At 37.5% G+C, this 17,897-nt stretch overlaps 1 protein-coding gene across 1 annotated transcript; it reads right to left on the bottom strand.

Moving 5' to 3' along the window:
* Window positions 1-3,035: 3,035 nt before the first annotated feature.
* Window positions 3,036-6,234, bottom strand: LOC127780664 (zinc transporter 8). The gene is made up of 3 exons (XM_052307598.1): window positions 5,512-6,234; window positions 4,681-4,830; window positions 3,036-3,611 (listed from the first exon to the last, which is right to left on the bottom strand). The coding sequence occupies exons 1-3, from the start codon at window positions 6,217-6,219 to the stop codon at window positions 3,306-3,308; spliced, it is 1,164 nt and encodes a 387-aa protein (XP_052163558.1). The 5' UTR covers window positions 6,220-6,234; the 3' UTR covers window positions 3,036-3,305.
* Between the last annotated feature and the right edge of the window lie 11,663 nt (window positions 6,235-17,897).

Here is a 17,897-nt window from a genome sequence, read left to right as displayed (position 1 = left end):
GATATACGGGAATAGCAAATTTTCAATGGAATATGAGGAAACTGGTGAACATTCAATGGCATATAAGGATTTTTTAAATAAATAAATAAGATTTTAGACAGTTATTTTGCTACAATACAACCCTTAATTCATCACGAGAATTACGTATTTGCCAAGTAGTATTGGCAAAACATGAATAATACAATAAAATAAGCATAAAACTACTTATGTTATATTTTTTATGGTTGATAAAAATTCTAATATACCGGGTATAATTGATGGTTATACACCACTAAACCTAACTGTAAGTGCACTCTAGAGAATTAGTTGGTGTAAATAAGTTTGTGAAAATAAGTACATTCTTAGAATTAGTAAATGAGTCTCATATAGTTGAAAACAACATATGATGGAAACAAATCTACCGCTAAAGTATAAATCTTTATCGAAATATAATTAATGATAAGGTGTTTTGCAGATTTTCATGGTGGTACGTCTCTTTAGTTATAGTTTTTATTAAGTACTGTTGAATGATTAACCCCACTCATTTGAAAAACATAATATTGTATGTATTCCTTATAATTTAAGAAGTACTTATTACTAACTTCATATACACATTTTGCCTATTCTCTACCACAAATCGACTCAAAACTTAAAAAAAAACCATTTTTATCACCTCCTTTATGTCCCTCTTTGTCCTTCAATGCAGGGTGCAGTACTTGCTATACCATTGTAAATATTGCATGGGCATGTACATGGTTGTGTTAAAGGTGGTGTCCATGAAAGGCCACCATAGGCAATGTAACTAAAGTGACATAATTACCATATAATCATTTGTGATTGTACCGATATTGAACTAAGTGTTAAAATTGTACTCTAGGATGGTTTTTAGGGGTATGGCTACATCGACGCGGGACCCATATGTTTCAAGGCATTACATACGAAAGCCTTGGTTGGCAGATACAGTCGACTTCATCCATTAAAGAGGCATTCATGTTTATTTTAACGGTGTTATCGTATTATTCGGTAGATATATAAGGTATATTTAGACTATTTATACATAGATGTGAAAATAAGTTATGAACACCGGGTTATGTAGGTAGATGAATTTTTTTAGTATATTAATAATGTGTCATTTGTTTTAGTGATACTAATACAGTTTCATTTATTAAAAAGTGCACCTAACTCGATCTTAAAACAATAACAATGATAGAAAGTAGCGGTGACAAACGATCGGTTTATATATTACCAGGACAAAGGGACTTTTTTTTAAATGTAAGAGATATTCTTATCACATTAGTAGTATACTAAAATCTATCATCTATTTTACGGTAAATATATTTCTTTTTCTATTATAGGATAATCTAAATTCTCTTACAGTATATACATATATAGTGATGTATAATTCCTTTTAGCATTTTTTAATAACAAATAAGATGCCCGTGCATCTGTGCGAAATTCCTTTCCGATTTATGTTCTGGAAACACAAACTATAATACATGCCCGCGCATTCGCAGGGGTTACCTTCCTAGTTGGAGAAATGATACAATGATTTGGTTTGAATATGAATATGATTTAGCATGTTTATGTTTAGTTTAAGAATGAAATAAATTGTAGATATAATTACTATATGCTTGCATGTTGTGTTTTGTGTGTTTAATGGGTTGATGTGGCAGCTTGCATGTATGTTTTAGAAGTGTCAATAAATACTAAGTTTACATGTTGAACTTTAGATGTTTACTGGATATTAACTTTATAGAAAGAAGGGATAATATGAATAGATTAAATATTTTAAAAATAAGCCAAGCAAATAACTTATAAGCGGTCTAAATAATAGAGTGATTTTTTTAGTAAAACATATTTTAGATAAATAGAGAAAATAATCAATAATAATAGGCCCCGAAAAGAACAAGGCATATGACAAGTACATGACACAGCAAAGACACATATTAGAAAAGTACAAGTCATATGACAAATGCATGACACACGATTAATGCAAACACATAGAGTACAAAGGGAAAGGGTAAAAAGGTGCTATATTTATAACATTATATTTTTCACCAAAAAAATTATATTTTTTTAACTCCATAAATTACCTACACTTACATTAACTATATTGTAAATTTAAAAACCTACATTATAAGTTTCAATTTTTACATTGTAATTTTCTAATACATAGAGTAAAAAGAATAGGATTAAAAATAATTTATTATGTACTTAAAAGAGTACATAGAAAATATAGACATATACTTATTATGTAGAAGAGAAAATCACATAGAAAAAAAGGACTCAAATTAAGTGAAAAATAAGTGAATCAAATTTTAGGGCCTGTTCACTTTGATGTCATTTTCAACCTTACCAAATTTTGGTAAAGTTACCAAAAAAGTGGCTACATTTAGTTTGCTACCAAATTTTGGTAACTATATAGGAGATCCTGCCAAAATTTTGGTAAGTTGTCAAAATTTGGTAAGGATTTTTTTAGCATTAAAGTGGACATGCCCATAGTTTTAGCAATCCCGAAGGGGAAAACAAAAAAGATTTCATTGTGGGAATAAGTTCCATGTTTATTTACAACGGATTTTCGGCATGTCATCAGTTGATTTACCGGTTATGAGATTCTCCTTGGGATCCATGCTCAAAATGGATATTGAACTGAAATTCCAAACAATCCCACGTGGATGGGCTGTTATTCAGGCCCATCCAAACAATACCTTAATGGGCTCATTAGCAAACCCCAACAGGCCAACACTGCTACATCAACTCAGCCCAGATACGAAAACAAAGTCCAGAACAGAAGGCCAAACAAGGCTCTGCACTCTGAATCTTACACATCTCCTTTGGTCAGAGTCAAGCTCTGAATCTTAGCAGCCATGTCGTCCATGAATTTCTCATCACTCTCCTGTTGCAGGATCTTCCATCTTTCTGTTGCTTCCTGGACGGGTCAAAAGATATACATCTCCATCAGATTCAGCAGGCGCGGATCTCGTGGACTGCAAAGCATGGCGACACAATGTCGACATTGCTTGATAACCATGCACACATTCTTCAGACTCTCAGAGTTTCAGATTCAACAGAGTCTGCTATCTCGTTTCAAACCCACAAAGTTAGGCAGGTACAGCCTCGATCACAATCAGTACCCCAGTTTTAGTCACACAACAACAAAAAAAAGAAAAAAAAAACTACACACACCTCTACACATTAACAATATATAAGTTCAATCAGAACGCTACAAATACTACAAAATTGCGACGGCGAGTACATTCACTTCCATTTTTTCTTCTCGACCTATAATTTAATTTCCTCTACATTAGTCCCTGAGTGACACTTGTCTAGGCCCATTTGGCGAGCATGGACATGAGGCCGGCGCCGGCGAGCATGGCGAGGTTGATGCCGAGCTGGAGCTTGCCTCTGCTCTGCACCCTGGGGTTCATGAAGTCCTCGGCGAGGAGGTCGACGAGGGCCATGTAGATGAGGATCCCCGCCGCGACGGAGTTGAGGATGCCCTCCACCACCAGCGCCGTCGGGCTGCTCTCGTTGTACACCGACGAGATGCCCACGCCGACGGCGATCCCCACCGGCGTCGTCAGGCAGAAGAAGAGGACCATCGTCACGATCGACCTCACCTTGAACTTCGCCTGCATACATTTTCAGGAGAATTAAATTAACTCATGCTGTGTTATTAAATACATTTTTCAGGAGTAGTATGCAAAAGGTTGATATTGCCGGAACTAGGCAACTTGTAAATTAAGCCATTCCATTTGTATACTTCTTCGGGCCGTTCTAAACAGAGGTTGGAAACCGCTGATTAGCCGCATTGTATATATAATTAAGTATTAATTATTAAAAATTTTAAAAAATAAATTTATTTGATTGCGTAAGCACATTCTATATAAAAAGTTTTCGTACGAAACATATCGTTTGTAGTTTAAAAAATGTGATAAAAGAAATCGAGAAGTAACTAATTAAACCGATCTCTGATTTGAAACAGGCCCTTAAGCCCTATTCATCAGGTTACATTTCAGCTTTTCTGTTCTTTGTCTTATACATATACCAGTCCGAAATACTATCAAATCATGTAAAGTTTCAATGCTTTAGATGATCACTACTTTGACTCATCTCGAGCCAGTTAGTCACATAGCCTTCCTTGGTCAAATCATCAAAGTAATATAGCTCCCTTTTCCCTCTTTACATATATATTGATTTTCAAGAATAAAGTGCCCTATCTTTTCCATAGAATCAAGCAAGTGGATTAGTAGCTTAGTCTTTTTTTTGCCTCTTTTGATGGAGACCATACAATACAAGACCAAATTTCCAGCTTCCAGTGCGCGAAACATAAAAGATTAGCACGAAAACACTAAATCATGCTACGACAAGTTTAGTGTAAATAAGTTTCATTCATCGGACTTTATAGTACAAATAAATTAAATATTTTAAAATATAAATAAATAAATAAATACTTCTAAAAACAAGTGGTGTAAATAATATAGTACTAGAAGATTTTTTTTTATAGAAAAAACATATTTTGAAGACGCTGAGGAAATAATTTATGACAATAATCCGGTGAAACAGCTGAACTACATGAATGATTTGAGCCAACAAGGCTATATCTTTTAAGATGCCGTGCAAGATACCATTTTTACATATATGAATTTTGGGTAAAAAAAAAACACCATGTAGTAAAAGAAAAAGAGAGTAGAAATATACCTGCACGATGCAGCCACCGAGTCCCATGCCCTCGAACATTTGGTGGAAGCTGAGGGCGACCACCAGCGGCTTGATGGTTTCCGGATTCTGTGACGCGCCGAGGGAGATGCCAATGATCACCGAGTGCACCACAATCCCTAGCTCTAGAACCTAATTAAAATCAATCAATTGTATAAGTCAATAATGATACACAATATATATTATTCTGAATATTGCACTCGTTTGTTAAATTCTGTACGCCTTTTTCTTTGCATTTTACATCACCGAAAATGATATATGTACGACACATTGAATTTGAAACCTTTGGGTGCATGTGCCCTCGTTTTTCCGCGATTCGGCTCTTTCTTCTATCACTCCATAATACGGCGAAAATTTGATCTTTGGTATAAATGCTATTTTCGAGAACGCCAATTTATGATATATGGTGGGATCTCTTATGAAAAAAAAAATATATATGCAAAAGAAATGAATACACTTAAATTCCATTTTAATTCTGCAATATTTATTTGAAACGTACGTACTACTCCCTCTATCCCTAAATATAAGGGATTTTGATTGGATGTGACTTATCCTAGTACAATGAACTTGGACAGGATTTATATCTAGATTTGTTGTCTTAGAATGTGTCATATTCAACTAAAATCCCTTATATTTAAGGACGGAGGGAGGGAGTAGTAATGAAAGTGTGGAAAATGACAGTAAAAAAAACAGAAGGTTACTGAGACTGCTGTTTCTTACCTATGGGTTAATTAAACCAGGCTGGCGTCATGAATGAATGAATGCATGGTAATTAGCTAGGTGTTACGTTAATTAAAGGAGGTGGCCTCTCACCTGAGAGATGACACGATGCCGGAGAGTTGTCTCCTTGTCGTCCTCGCCGACGGCCGCGAGGAGCGCCGACGAGCCGTGCGCGTGGCCGTGCGTCGCGTGGGTGTGCACGTGCACCTGTCCCTCGTGCTCCTCGCCGCCGCCGCCGTCGCCGACGACGTAGTGGTGGTTGTGCTGCTGCGTCGTCGCGGCGGCGCTCTGCTTCTCCTCGTCCGCGACGGCGGCGGCGGCGTCCTTCTTGGATTGCGCACGCGTGAAGTAGCCGGTGGCGAGGGTGTCGACGACGAGCGTGCCGATGGCGCCGACCATGGCGCCGAAGCCGGCGAAGGGGAACTCCTTCCACGGCCCGCCGGCGGGGAGGCAGTCGTCGGTGAGGTTGTCGAACGCGTCGGGGAGGATGTGGATGAACCCCGTGGCGAGGATGACGCCCGCCGCGAACGCCTTGACGAGGAAGAACACGTCGCCGTCGGGGCGCAGCGCCGGGACGTGGCGCCCCAGCGAGGGGAGGCCGCACCCCAGCGCGCCGCACACCAGGATCGAGAAGAAGGCCGCGATCTTCAGCCCCCTCGCCCGCGCCTGGTCCCGCCCCGCCGCCGCATCCTCCTTCCCGCACCCGCCGTCGCCGCCGTCGCCGCGCGCCGCCGTGGCGAGCAGCAGCGCCACGGCCGCGGCGAGGAGCACGGTGGCGGTGGTGGTGGTGTTCGTCCGCATGGCCGCTCTGCTGCTGCTGCTGCTGCTATCGCGGGTTTTATAGATTCGGATGGTGAAGGTGAAGGGAGTAATTAGGGTTTTAATCACCTTGGATTAGTCGATCGGTTTGAATTAAAAGGTGAAGGGTAGTAGTAACACAGAGTGACGACACTTACAGTAACTCACGGTGAATTATTTTAGTTGACGGAGATATTTTAATTTTGTTTTGGCAAGTAATTACGGCGTAGAATTACTAATTACGCAAGGATGACGACACTATTTGTCACGAAGTGTTGACATGCTGAGTAGGAGAGAGAAGTGTAGCATTCGAGGGTACGTTTCAGAATTTTAGGCCGTGAAACGCGTAACCTCCGCAAGTGTAGCATTCCACCGCCGTCGCAGTCTTCTCCGCCATATGGATGAAGGTAATGGGTTCGAGGAGTCTCATATATCATTAAGGGTATGTTTAGTTGAGGAAAAGAAAATTTTTAGGTGTCATATAGGATGTTTGACTAGATGTTGGAAGGGGTTTTCGGACACGAATAAGAAAACTAATTTCATAACTCGCCTGGAAACCGCGAGACAAATCTTTTAAGCTTAATTAATCCATCACTATACACGTGGGTTACTGTAACACTTATGGCTAATCATGGACTAATCAGACTCAAAAGATTCATCTCGCGATTTCCTCCCTGACTGTGCAATTAGTTTTTTTTATCTATATTTAATACTCCATGCATATGTCCAAAGATTCGATACGATATTTTTGGGAAAAAATTTTGTGAACTAAACGGGGCCTAAGTAAGTAATACTCTCTCTGTTCCTAAATATTTGATACCGTTGATTTTTTTTTAAAATATGTTTGAAAACTTGTGTGAATATTATTCAACAACTTGAGTAGTAGTAGTATTTAACAATGAATCAAATGATAGAAAAAGAATTAATAATTACTTAAATTTTTTAAATAAAACGAATTGTTAAACATTTTTAAAAAAATCAACAGCATTAAATATTTAAGGATGAATGGAGTATTATATTTTTTTTTGCGAGGAGAGGGAGTATCTATTATATTATTAAAACAGCCTTGAAAAGAGGCACCACGTTCGATGTGGGGCTAGAAATTCTCATATTAATAAGAGAAAAAGAAAATGAGAGTCCAAGTAGAAATACAATCTAAAAATAGCTGAAATTTGCAATTAAAAATAAGCAATATTGAAAGAAGAGTCCATATAAGAACCCAATACGAGATTAATTAAAATTTAAAATAAAAATAAAATAAAATACAAAATTAGAAAAGAAAAGGAGAGCCCAAGTAGCAATACAATTTAAAAATAACTGAAATTCAGAATTGAAAATAAGGAATATTGAGAGAAGAGTTCATATAAGAACCCAATACGAGATTAATTAGTATTAAAATAAAAATGAAAATAAAAATAAAATATGAAATTAACAAAAAGAAAGAAAATTTCAAGTAGGAATATAATTTAAAATTAACTGAAATTCGAAATTAAAAATAAGCAATATTGAAAGAAAAATCCATATAAGAACCCAATACAAGATTAATTAAAATTCAAAATAAAATAATATCCAAAATTAGAAAAATTTAAAAGAGAGTTCAAGTAGGAATACAATTTAAAAACAACTGAAATTCAAAAATAAATAATAAAAATATTAAAAGAACACTATACAGTATTAATTAAAATTTGAAAAAAAAATTCTGAAATTAGAAAAAGAAAAAAGATTTCAATTAGGAATACAATTTATAAATAACAAAAATTGGTGATAAAATATAAAGACTATAGAAAGAAAGACCATCTAAAACACATGACGAGATAAATTAAGTAACAGGCCTATAAAGGAGTAGAGTGGTGGCGGTTGATACGATATATAAAAACTATTAATAAAACGCAAAATAGAATCCTAATGACGATTAAAAGGAGGAATGACAGGCAGGCCGTGAAGCAAACGGGCAAGACATTTGGTGGAATTTCTAGAAAGTAAAAAAATAAACCCCACTAATAATCATATTCGATTTTCAAAATCTCAATGACAATAAAAAGGAGAAGCAGTGGGTGGGGTGTATAGAAGTACAGTTGCAGAGCCGCCGATGGTTAGCGGGACTTTTAGAAAATAAAAAAGAATTACAACGATAGTTATGTTCGATTTTTAGAATCCCACCGACACTAAAGAGTAGACGGCAGATGGGCCGTAGAGGAGTATAGTGGCATCGTTTGATAAGACTTCTAAAAATTATAAAAAATAAAACCCAATAATACAATAAACTCTAAAAACTACATGTTCCAATTTTTAAAGGTTCAGAACTTCTGAAAACTAAAAAAAAAACCCAATAATAATCATGTTCGATTTTAAAATCTTAATGGCAATAAAAAAGGGAGGTAGCAGGTGAGCCATATAGGAGTACAATGGCAAAGCCGTTGACGGTTTGACGAGACTTCTAGAAAGTAAAAAATTAATCCGAACAATAATTATATTCAATTTTTAAAATCCCGTTGACAGTAAAGAGAAAAGACAGTAGACGGGCCGTAGATGAGTATAATGGTAGCATTTGACAGGACTTCTAGAAATTATAAAAACGAAACTGTCAAGGTTATGGATACCACATACCTAATAGTAGTTGACTAAATCTCAGCAGGACCCACCACATACCATGTCCTATACGGAAACAACCTACGGATATAGGAGGAGTTCCGGATAAGGGAAGACAACCAGAGTTCTACATGGAAACGACAAGGACTACTCGGATTGTATCTATATTGGATTCCCTAGTTCTAGTTGGACAAGTGGACACCTATGGGTATAAATACAAGACCCCCTAGGAGGAGAGGGGACACACCCACCATAGAAGACACGGAACAATAGATCAAAACAAAAGCCACAACATACAGGCCAGCATACGCCAAGACAAGACGCCGGATATCGACTTCAGGGATAAGCACGGCTAGTCCCCTATGGTGTCTTCAGGCATAAGCACGACTAGTCCCATAGTAGGAATATCAACATACATAGCGTTGTCTCTGATCTCGCCGGGCATGAACTCGAGGAGGAAGGCTGCCCTGTTGTCAACTACGAGTCAAACCTTCAGACCGCCATATCGACAACAGTTAGATAGGCTACCCCAAATATTGTACTTGTGTGATTATGGTGAATAAGAGCAACGACCGACTTCGGCCAACAGGATGTAGGGTTATTACCTGATAATTCAGGGGCCTGAACCTGTATAAAAATCCTCGTCTCTGTCTCTTTTACCTCAGTCTCGCATATATCCTAGTACCAATGATCCCCATACTATGCAAATACCGGAATCGCGACATCAAACGTCGACAGAAACCCAATGAGACAATAAACTCTAAAAACTATAAGATTATTAAGATTCAATTTTTAAAGGTTTCAATTGTAAGAAAGATATGACAGAAGTAAGAAATATAAATACGGGAATGATAAGGTTTGTTCTTTCAAAGTCTTAAGACAACGAGATAGCTATTTAATAAATTTTAAGTAAAATCATACTGAAAAATATATGATTTTATTTGGGTGCTAGCCATGTAATTGCGCGGGCCACCAAGCTAGTTATATATATGTAGTACTGCAAATGATTTTAGTTTTTCGCATGTCTCTTTTCTTATTCTTCGGCCACCATCCACTTCTCCTCGATTCGGCTATCTGAGCCTTTGTCTTCGAGTAGAAGAATGACTAGGAGGGTAGCAAACAAGTGCTTTGTCTACGTATAGCCCAAACAGATCCAATCTTGTCGATCATCTCGAGTAGTTCTCCTTCTCTCGCCTTTCGAACTGCTCTATAAGCATTGCCGGCAACGAGTAGATCAGCACGGTGCGATTCTTAATTAAAACATCCGTAGCTGCCAAAAACGTTTTCAAATAGGCCCATCTATGTGTCAAATGATATTGTTTTTATATGTCTCTTCCTTAAACTGAAGAGATAAATCTCTAAACTCACGAAATTTCTTAAAGAAACATCCTTGTAAATGCATATAGTTCCAAAATTTCATGCCTTGGGTCATCACAACCGCAAACATATCTCTCCTATTAGGGATTATTGTGGACTCCCAAAGATCGGGTTTCAAACCTTCACATGAATATCCCGCCACGTTGCTGCGAAAAATTAAATTACATAATATGTACAAAACTAAAAAAACAAGTTGATGCAATTTTAAGTCTAAAAGTAATTGAGATTGCATGTTTTTAAGAGAGAAGAAAGAATATAGATCTATCATCCAAACGCTAAAAATAATTGGGGTGATGTGGCTTAATGAGAGAAGAGAGAAATAATATTAACTACACTTAGTGGGGATGAACTATATAAGTATATAGGATTCCGAAATGAGCAACGGTTATAATTATTGCAGAAACGTATATAGCTTTTTTTTTTCTTGAGGAAAAAACGTATGGATATTCAAACAATTGAACGCAACATGAAAGCCAGATGGGGAATCTCATCGCCAGCAAGCCAGATGGCAGCTGGTGTGTATATCTCATCGCCAGCTGGTGTGTACGAGCTATATATATATATGGAGATTTTTCTGCACGTTAACCTCAATCTCCTCGAATCTTTTCCACGGCTGAATGACTTTTTACTCTTGCTGATCTTTTTCATTCTTTGTTTCTGCGCAGCCCGGTCCACCAACCATAGCCACCCAAATCACTTTGGGCCTACTTCAACACAGACTCAACCGGAGCCACAACTTTAGATTCTGGACACACGCAACCCAAAAGACTAGTTTGATAGGTGAGAACCGACCCCACATTTTAAATCGTGCTACCCCATCATTAATTATCGATGTGGAGCTAAACCCAACAATTTCCTCGTTTTCACCTTTTGCAACAGCCTATGTGCTTTCGGGTGTTTACGGGTTGTGCGTTATCCTGTTTACTGTGAGTGTGGCCCACCTTTATTTTCCAAATTACAGTGAAGATGCACACATATCTTAAATTAAATGACACTCTCTTTTCGTATTATAAGTTATTTGAATTTTTTCTTATTCAAATTTCTTTAGATTTGATCAAGTTTATAAAAAAATTAGCAACATGTACAATATCAAATTAGTTTCATTAGATTTAACACTGAATATATATAAATAATATGTTTGTATCGCATTGAAATTGTTAGTATATTTTTTCTACAAACTTATTTAAATTTAAAGAAGTTTGATTAAGAAAAAAATCAAATGACTTATGATATAAAACAGATGGAGCAGAAGTGAGAGGCAAACTTTGATCTCGTTGAAAATTCTATGGACATCGCGCCTATGTGTATACTTGACACTAGTACTCTCTTCGATCCGTTACCAAATACGTTACAATCTGAGCTTAAAATTAATGTTAACTTATTGTTATAAAATTATTAGGATTTAATATATGAAATTAACATTATTAGACTTGTGAAAAAAATTCAATGTAATTATTATATTTTAATGTTTCTTTAGTAATGTATAATTACGAAAGTAATGATTAAACCCATGTTTTAGATTCCTTTCGATGTTGTAAACGACATCTAAAAGGAACATACTACCTCCGTTTTTTAATAGATGACGCCATTGACTTTTTCTCACATGTTTGACCATTCGTCGTATTTAAAAAATTTACGTAATTATAATTTATTTTGTTATGAGTTGTTTTATCACTCATAATACTTTAAGTGTGATTTATATCTTATACATTTGCATAAAATTTTTTAATAAGACGAATGGTCAAACATGTCAGAAAAAGTCAACAGCGTCATATATTAAAAATAGAGGGAGTATATAAATAATGCGGTATGTTTGTGAAAACAACCCCGGTGACCGTATTAATCTCTAGTATGATATACTCACTCCATCTATTTTTGATAGTTATATTTCCAAATCTGAAAAATTTATTTTTGTTAGGCATATTTCAATCCAATAACCTATTATATTAATGACTTTCTCGGATTTAATGCATGACTCTCCATTCTTTCACACAAAATTGGCTAAATGGGCATCGAAAAATATAAATATTAATGAATCGCATGTTTACGAGAAATGACCAGTACAACGTTTAAATGGATGATAAGTAGAATTACTTATCCTTGGTCTATGTGCTAAGATGAAATATGACTATCAAAAATAGATGAAGGGAGTAGTATTAATTTGTGAAACCAAGCAAAAATATACTCCTACGAAATTATTCTATTTTACGAAACTATTCCACTGGTACCCATTCAAGTATCATTTAGTCACGGAGATGAAGTCATGGAGACATTAAAGCTCATAATGCTTGCCTGATTCAACGCCCAAAAAAAGTCACACATCGTTTAATAGAAACATATTTCGGTTGGTTCACCGGATTATTATCATGGATTATTTGCTTCACCTTTCTAAAATTACTAATTTTCAAAATAAAAATTCTTCTACTATGTTGTTTATTTAGATTAGACTACTTGTACAATATTTATTAAGTTTTTTTTAAAATATTTAATTCATGTACATATTCAACTAGCTAGATAATCCGCGACAATAATCCGATCAATAATTTGTTTCGAGCGTTGCCTTAGAAAATATTCTTTTATTTTGGATGGTGAGGCCAGGGTACACATAAGTCGAATGCAACTGTAGAAAATATGACCACGCGTGCTGTTTCAGAAAAAAAACAAAGAAAAGAAAATATGGCCAAAGCGAAGGACAACCAGGACCACACTGAGGAATAGTGACAACAATTCACACCATGCTACTCTCTTAGTACAAAATACACGCATCTTTTCTTGTTAGTAGAGATTAAATTTAAATGAGAAGTAATTGATGAGACAATGGTAAGCTAGGAAGAAATTTAAATTAGAAGTAATCGATGAGATAAATAGTAGTAGTACTTAAACATATTTTAATATAACTTTCAAATGCTACAAATGCTTATTTTTTAGATAATAGGTAAATCCTATCTTTACTTTAGCAGGAGCTAAAAGTGCTTATGAATGGAGAGAGTAGGTTTTTACTGTTTATATGCTTATCTCGATTTCTAAGAAGAAGCGACCCACGAGAGTCTTCCTCGTCTCAATCACAAGTCTCCCCATGGCTCAATCGTCACCAAAAACTGATGCAGAGACAAAGGATTGGTCGTCACGACAAATATGAATCAACAGTGGAATGAAAAGACGGACAATTTTTGTACCTTGCAAAAGTCTTCTCCTGTTGCAAATCTTTGGTCGCCAGAGATAAGTATCAGCTGGTCCTAATCTTAGCACGATCAGTGGTCACATGAACAACAAAGACTACACAGCCAAAGACTTGCAGTACACGAACATAGGCGACCGCAGTGAAAGTTGACCTATAGCTACCATAGACCAAACGCACCAATAATATATATACCAAGGAATCAATCAAATTAAAGCTCTAGATTACATTATATATATTTTGCGTCGTTACTCACCGCAGTTGCACGATAGGCCACCAATACTAGATACTGCTACGAAAACAGTTTTCGCAAGCGACTGAAGGTCTGAAAACAAGTGGGCGGAAATGTACATCATTTTTACGAACGGTTTCTTAGCAATACACAAAAACTTATTCTCATATGCTCAGTTCCTTTTAACCGGTCATCTACGAAGTTCGCACCTGCATTATGTCGTTATCTAAAAGAAATTCTTGAAAATTTTAAATGATTTGTGTGGCAAAGAAAAAGGGTAGCGCATGGTTGGTTGAGTTAGATGTCTTATCAGCCATATAGCTTAACCAAAATCAACGATTAAGTTCAAGAGCTGTAAAAAGAAAACTTAGAGAAAGTCTTTTGCACGACATATGTTACATCTAAGAGGTGACATGGGCAAGGTTGTTCGATTAACATCATCGTAGACTCGTAGACTTGTGGTGGCGTGGTTGCCCGTGTCAATCTCGATCGTACAATTTTTGTCGGAAAGTAAGACAGAACCGGTTGGCTAATTCACGCGTGCGTCCACTTTGTGCCGTCCTATACGCAGGTAGCTAGGAACATGCTGGTCTTGATCAAGTACTCTCTTTGTTCCCACGTTCAAGTATTTTTAAGATTTAAATTTTGTACACACTACATAAGTATTTTTGTAACACTGAATCCAACATTTTTTATGGGAATCAAACATTTCAGCTAATCAGGTGCTTGAAGAATCTAACCAATTCAAATTTTGACCAATAAAATCATTCAAAGAAAGTATTTCTCTATAAGGTTGCACTTGTGAGGGTTGGAAACCCTTTCCCGACATGCAAAAAATGGCGGTAAATTGGCGCATAATTAATTAAATATTAAAAAAAACTTAAAAATAGATTGATATGATTTTATAGTATTTCTTCTATATAAATCTTTTAGAAAAGGAAAAAGTATGAATTACCCCACTGAATTACCGCGATAGTTTAGGGGGCTAATTCGTACTTTTTTCCTTTTAAAAAATATATTGTTTAACGGTGCACGCAAAAAATAAAAGAACAGAAGTTGAGAAAGTGTCCGAAGGAACACAACCTTAACGTTAGGCCTATTTTTGGTTTGATGGATTCGTATAGGAAATCTCAATTCCTTTGGAATAAACACTATTCATGCATTCGGTTCATAGGATTCCGATCACAAATTTTCTATGTAAATCCTATACCAATCCTCCAAAATGGATTGATTCCATGGGAATGAAAGCATCCACTTCATCCTCTTTTGTTAAGCTCATTGAAGGAAAAAATCATTTGTTTTGCACATACATTCCTGCGCTATTCTTGCAATTTTCGTTTTTCCTATTCCTGTGATTTAAAACTCTTGTGAACCGAAGAGGCCCTTAATATTTATTAAACAAACTAAAATACTCATATTAGGACAACACCAATTATGTTTACCAACCAGTAAATAAGATTGGACCCAAGAAAAGTAGCTAGGCATATGTTTTTAAAAGTTTCATAATGTCTTATTAGCAATAAGGTGAGACCCATAATAATATGGGTTAATTGGAACCATGCCATTGCAACTTCGGCTATTTGGAAATATGCCATTACAATTAGCGAAACCGGCTGGGTGCCATCGCAATTTCTTCCAAATTGGAACCATGCCATTATATACGTCTGAATCGCCATCCATGCCGTTTGTCCTCGTACGTATTTCCGTATGGACGCTTGTGCCCCTGGCTGAGACGATACAAGCCAGCCATTCCGGTCTGGCTCAACCATCTCTGTTCCCCATTCCCCATTGTCTGCAAACCCTAGCTCGCCGACGGCGATCGGTGCAGCGCTGGCGACGACGACGGGGGCTAGGGATACGACGGCAGCTGTACCGATAGCTTCTCCCGGCGCAGACGGATCAAGGTGGCAATGAGGTTGGAGGCGGCGATGGAGGCGAGCTATACCAGTGGCGGTGGTCGCTCTGCAATTTCGAGAAGGTGCAGAGTCCCATCAGTGGCTCCTTCAATCCCAGAGCTGAAATGTGCTTGTGGGCATGCCGCTGCGGTGTAGACATTGAACACACCAAGGAATCCAAGGCGGCGGTGGCTGCAGTGTCCTGGGGAGGTGAGAATCCAGTCCTACTTGTGCATATTTGTGTGTGATTTTCTTTCTGAATCCAATCTGGTTTCCTTCTTGTAGAATTGTAGATGTGCCTTGTGGATTTGGGAAGATCTCCTCAACAAATACGTTGAGGAGATGGTCGCTTACTGTCATGCCGGCGAGCACGACTATCGTAGAGAGGCATGCGATAGTTTGCGCCAGTTTATAGCAGATCAAAGACATCATATCTCTCAGTTGTCAGCCCAGGCTGAGGCAAAAGAGTTACAGTTGCAAGCCAATTACGAAGCTTTGAATCAGTCCAAGTTGGAGTGTGCAGACTTAAAGAAGAAATTGGAGTGCGAGAAGGCTTGGACTCGCACAATTGTGTCCATGATGATCTTGTTCTGTGTGTTGTTAGTTGCTGTAATGATAAGGCAGGTTTAGGAGATGTTCTGTGTGATGTCTGGTGTGTGAAATATTGTGATGTACCTTAGTTGTGTGAAATCTGGTGTGTGTATTTATGTTTGTGCAAGTTGGGGAATGCAATGCAAGGGCTATATTTTGGAATCTGGTGCAAATAATCTGCTGCCTAACATAGAAGCTGTTTATGTGCAATGGTGCATTTTGGTGTGTGAAAATAATATGTTGTTCAATCTCTATTAATTGGCTGACATAAATTTGCAATCTCTATATGGCACAAACTTCTTCACATAACTGAAATAAATTTGCTGACATAAATGACATAAACTTACTGACATAAATGACATAACTTTCTCACATAACTGACATAAACTTGTTCAGAAGTGTAGCAACTGACATAACTTGTTCAGGAGTGTAGCATAGACCAACATGCAGCACACAAAAGACAAAACATTTCAGGTTTGGAGCCCATTACCATGGCCAATATCTAACAAGTCCAAGTGGCCATCTACAAGCAGCATAATAAACAAGTTAAAGACAGAACATTCCAGGTTTGGAGCCCATTACCATGGCCAATATCTAACAAGTCCAAATGGCCATCTACAAGCAGCAAAATAAACAAGTTTGGGTTTTTACATCACAGACCAACCCAGTCTGATAATTTTCTAACTACTCTAACGGGTGGAGCAGTAGAAGCAACAAGATTCTTCCTCTTTTGGGGAGTTCTCTTCTTCTTAGGAGTATTTTTCTTCTTGACAGGTGCAGATGAGCTTGCTTCAGCTGCAGCTCCAGGCACTCCTTTCTTCTTAGGAGGGTTTTTCTTCTTGACTGGTGCAGCTTCGGCCTGACCTGCAGCTTCAGCCACTTGCCTCTTCCTGTACACAGATAGTACCATTAGGGAAGTTTTGAGGTAGTCAATTTGTGGACTAAATAGAAAGAAGTCCAAATTACCTTTTTTTGGTTGTTGGCTGGATTGTTTGCTCATCTTGATGAACTGGCTCAGCAAGTTTGCATGTCTTTTCAAAGTGACCAAAACCCTGACATCTCTTGCATGTAACTCTCTTCCTGCCAGGTTGTTCTAAACAACCTCTTATTCTTTGCACTCTAGGTCTTCCAGCACCTCTCTTCTGCCTAGGTGGGTATACCTTGAAGCCAAGATCTACATGTGGCCACTGAGACCTATCAGTCATTGTTGCCACTCTAGCTGCATAAGCTGCCCTGAAGGTCTGAACACTATAGTAGGGACTGACAAAATCTTGGATTCGGCCTCTGTTAGTGCAAATCCAGGCCAATGCATGTTTGCATGGCTTTCCTGTAACTTGCCATACCCTACATGAGCAGTTTTGGTTCTATAAATCAACTGTGTGCCTTCTAGTGTTGTTGTTAGACTCAACAAGTGTCACTTCTGCGAAACCTTCGTCACTTCTAACAACCTTTACCACCCTGAGACAGGCAGTTGCATCATTCAATTCTTTCATTACATTTGGCAGGATGCCATCCACAAGCTTTTTACCAACTTCTCTCCTGAGGGCCATCTTCTCCATGATCATCTCCCTGATCCCATCCACAAGTTCATGCAACAGCAGACCTTTAAGCTTCTTGATCTGGTTATTGAAACTTTCAGAAACATTGTTTGTGAGGTAGTCACACTTGCTAGACTCAGAAAAGCCACATCTGTACCAAATCCTTGAGTGATGCTTCTCAAGATACTCTATTGCATCAGACCTCACTTGGTATATTTGTTGCATGTGCCACCTAAATCCATCCTCAGTATAACTTCTTGCAGTTGGATACAGGTGATCAG

Source organism: Oryza glaberrima, chromosome 7 (genome assembly GCF_000147395.1).
Source record: "Oryza glaberrima chromosome 7, OglaRS2, whole genome shotgun sequence".
NCBI lineage: Eukaryota > Viridiplantae > Streptophyta > Magnoliopsida > Poales > Poaceae > Oryza > Oryza glaberrima.
Note: the sequence above shows the minus strand (reverse complement) of the source record. Positions and strands in the feature narration are given on the sequence as shown.

What these genes read in the sequence shown, in the direction of transcription:
- LOC127780664 (XM_052307598.1), bottom strand. Translation starts at nt 6,219, where the DNA reads ATGCGGACGAACACCACCACCACCGCCACCGTGCTCCTCGCCGCGGCC. An exon ending in GGCATCGTGTCATCTCTCAG is followed by an intron (nt 4,831 to 5,511) that starts GTGAGAGGCCAC and finishes GATTTTAATTAG; the next exon opens with GTTCTAGAGCTAGGGATTGT. An exon ending in TCGGTGGCTGCATCGTGCAG is followed by an intron (nt 3,612 to 4,680) that starts GTATATTTCTAC and finishes AAATGTATGCAG; the next exon opens with GCGAAGTTCAAGGTGAGGTC.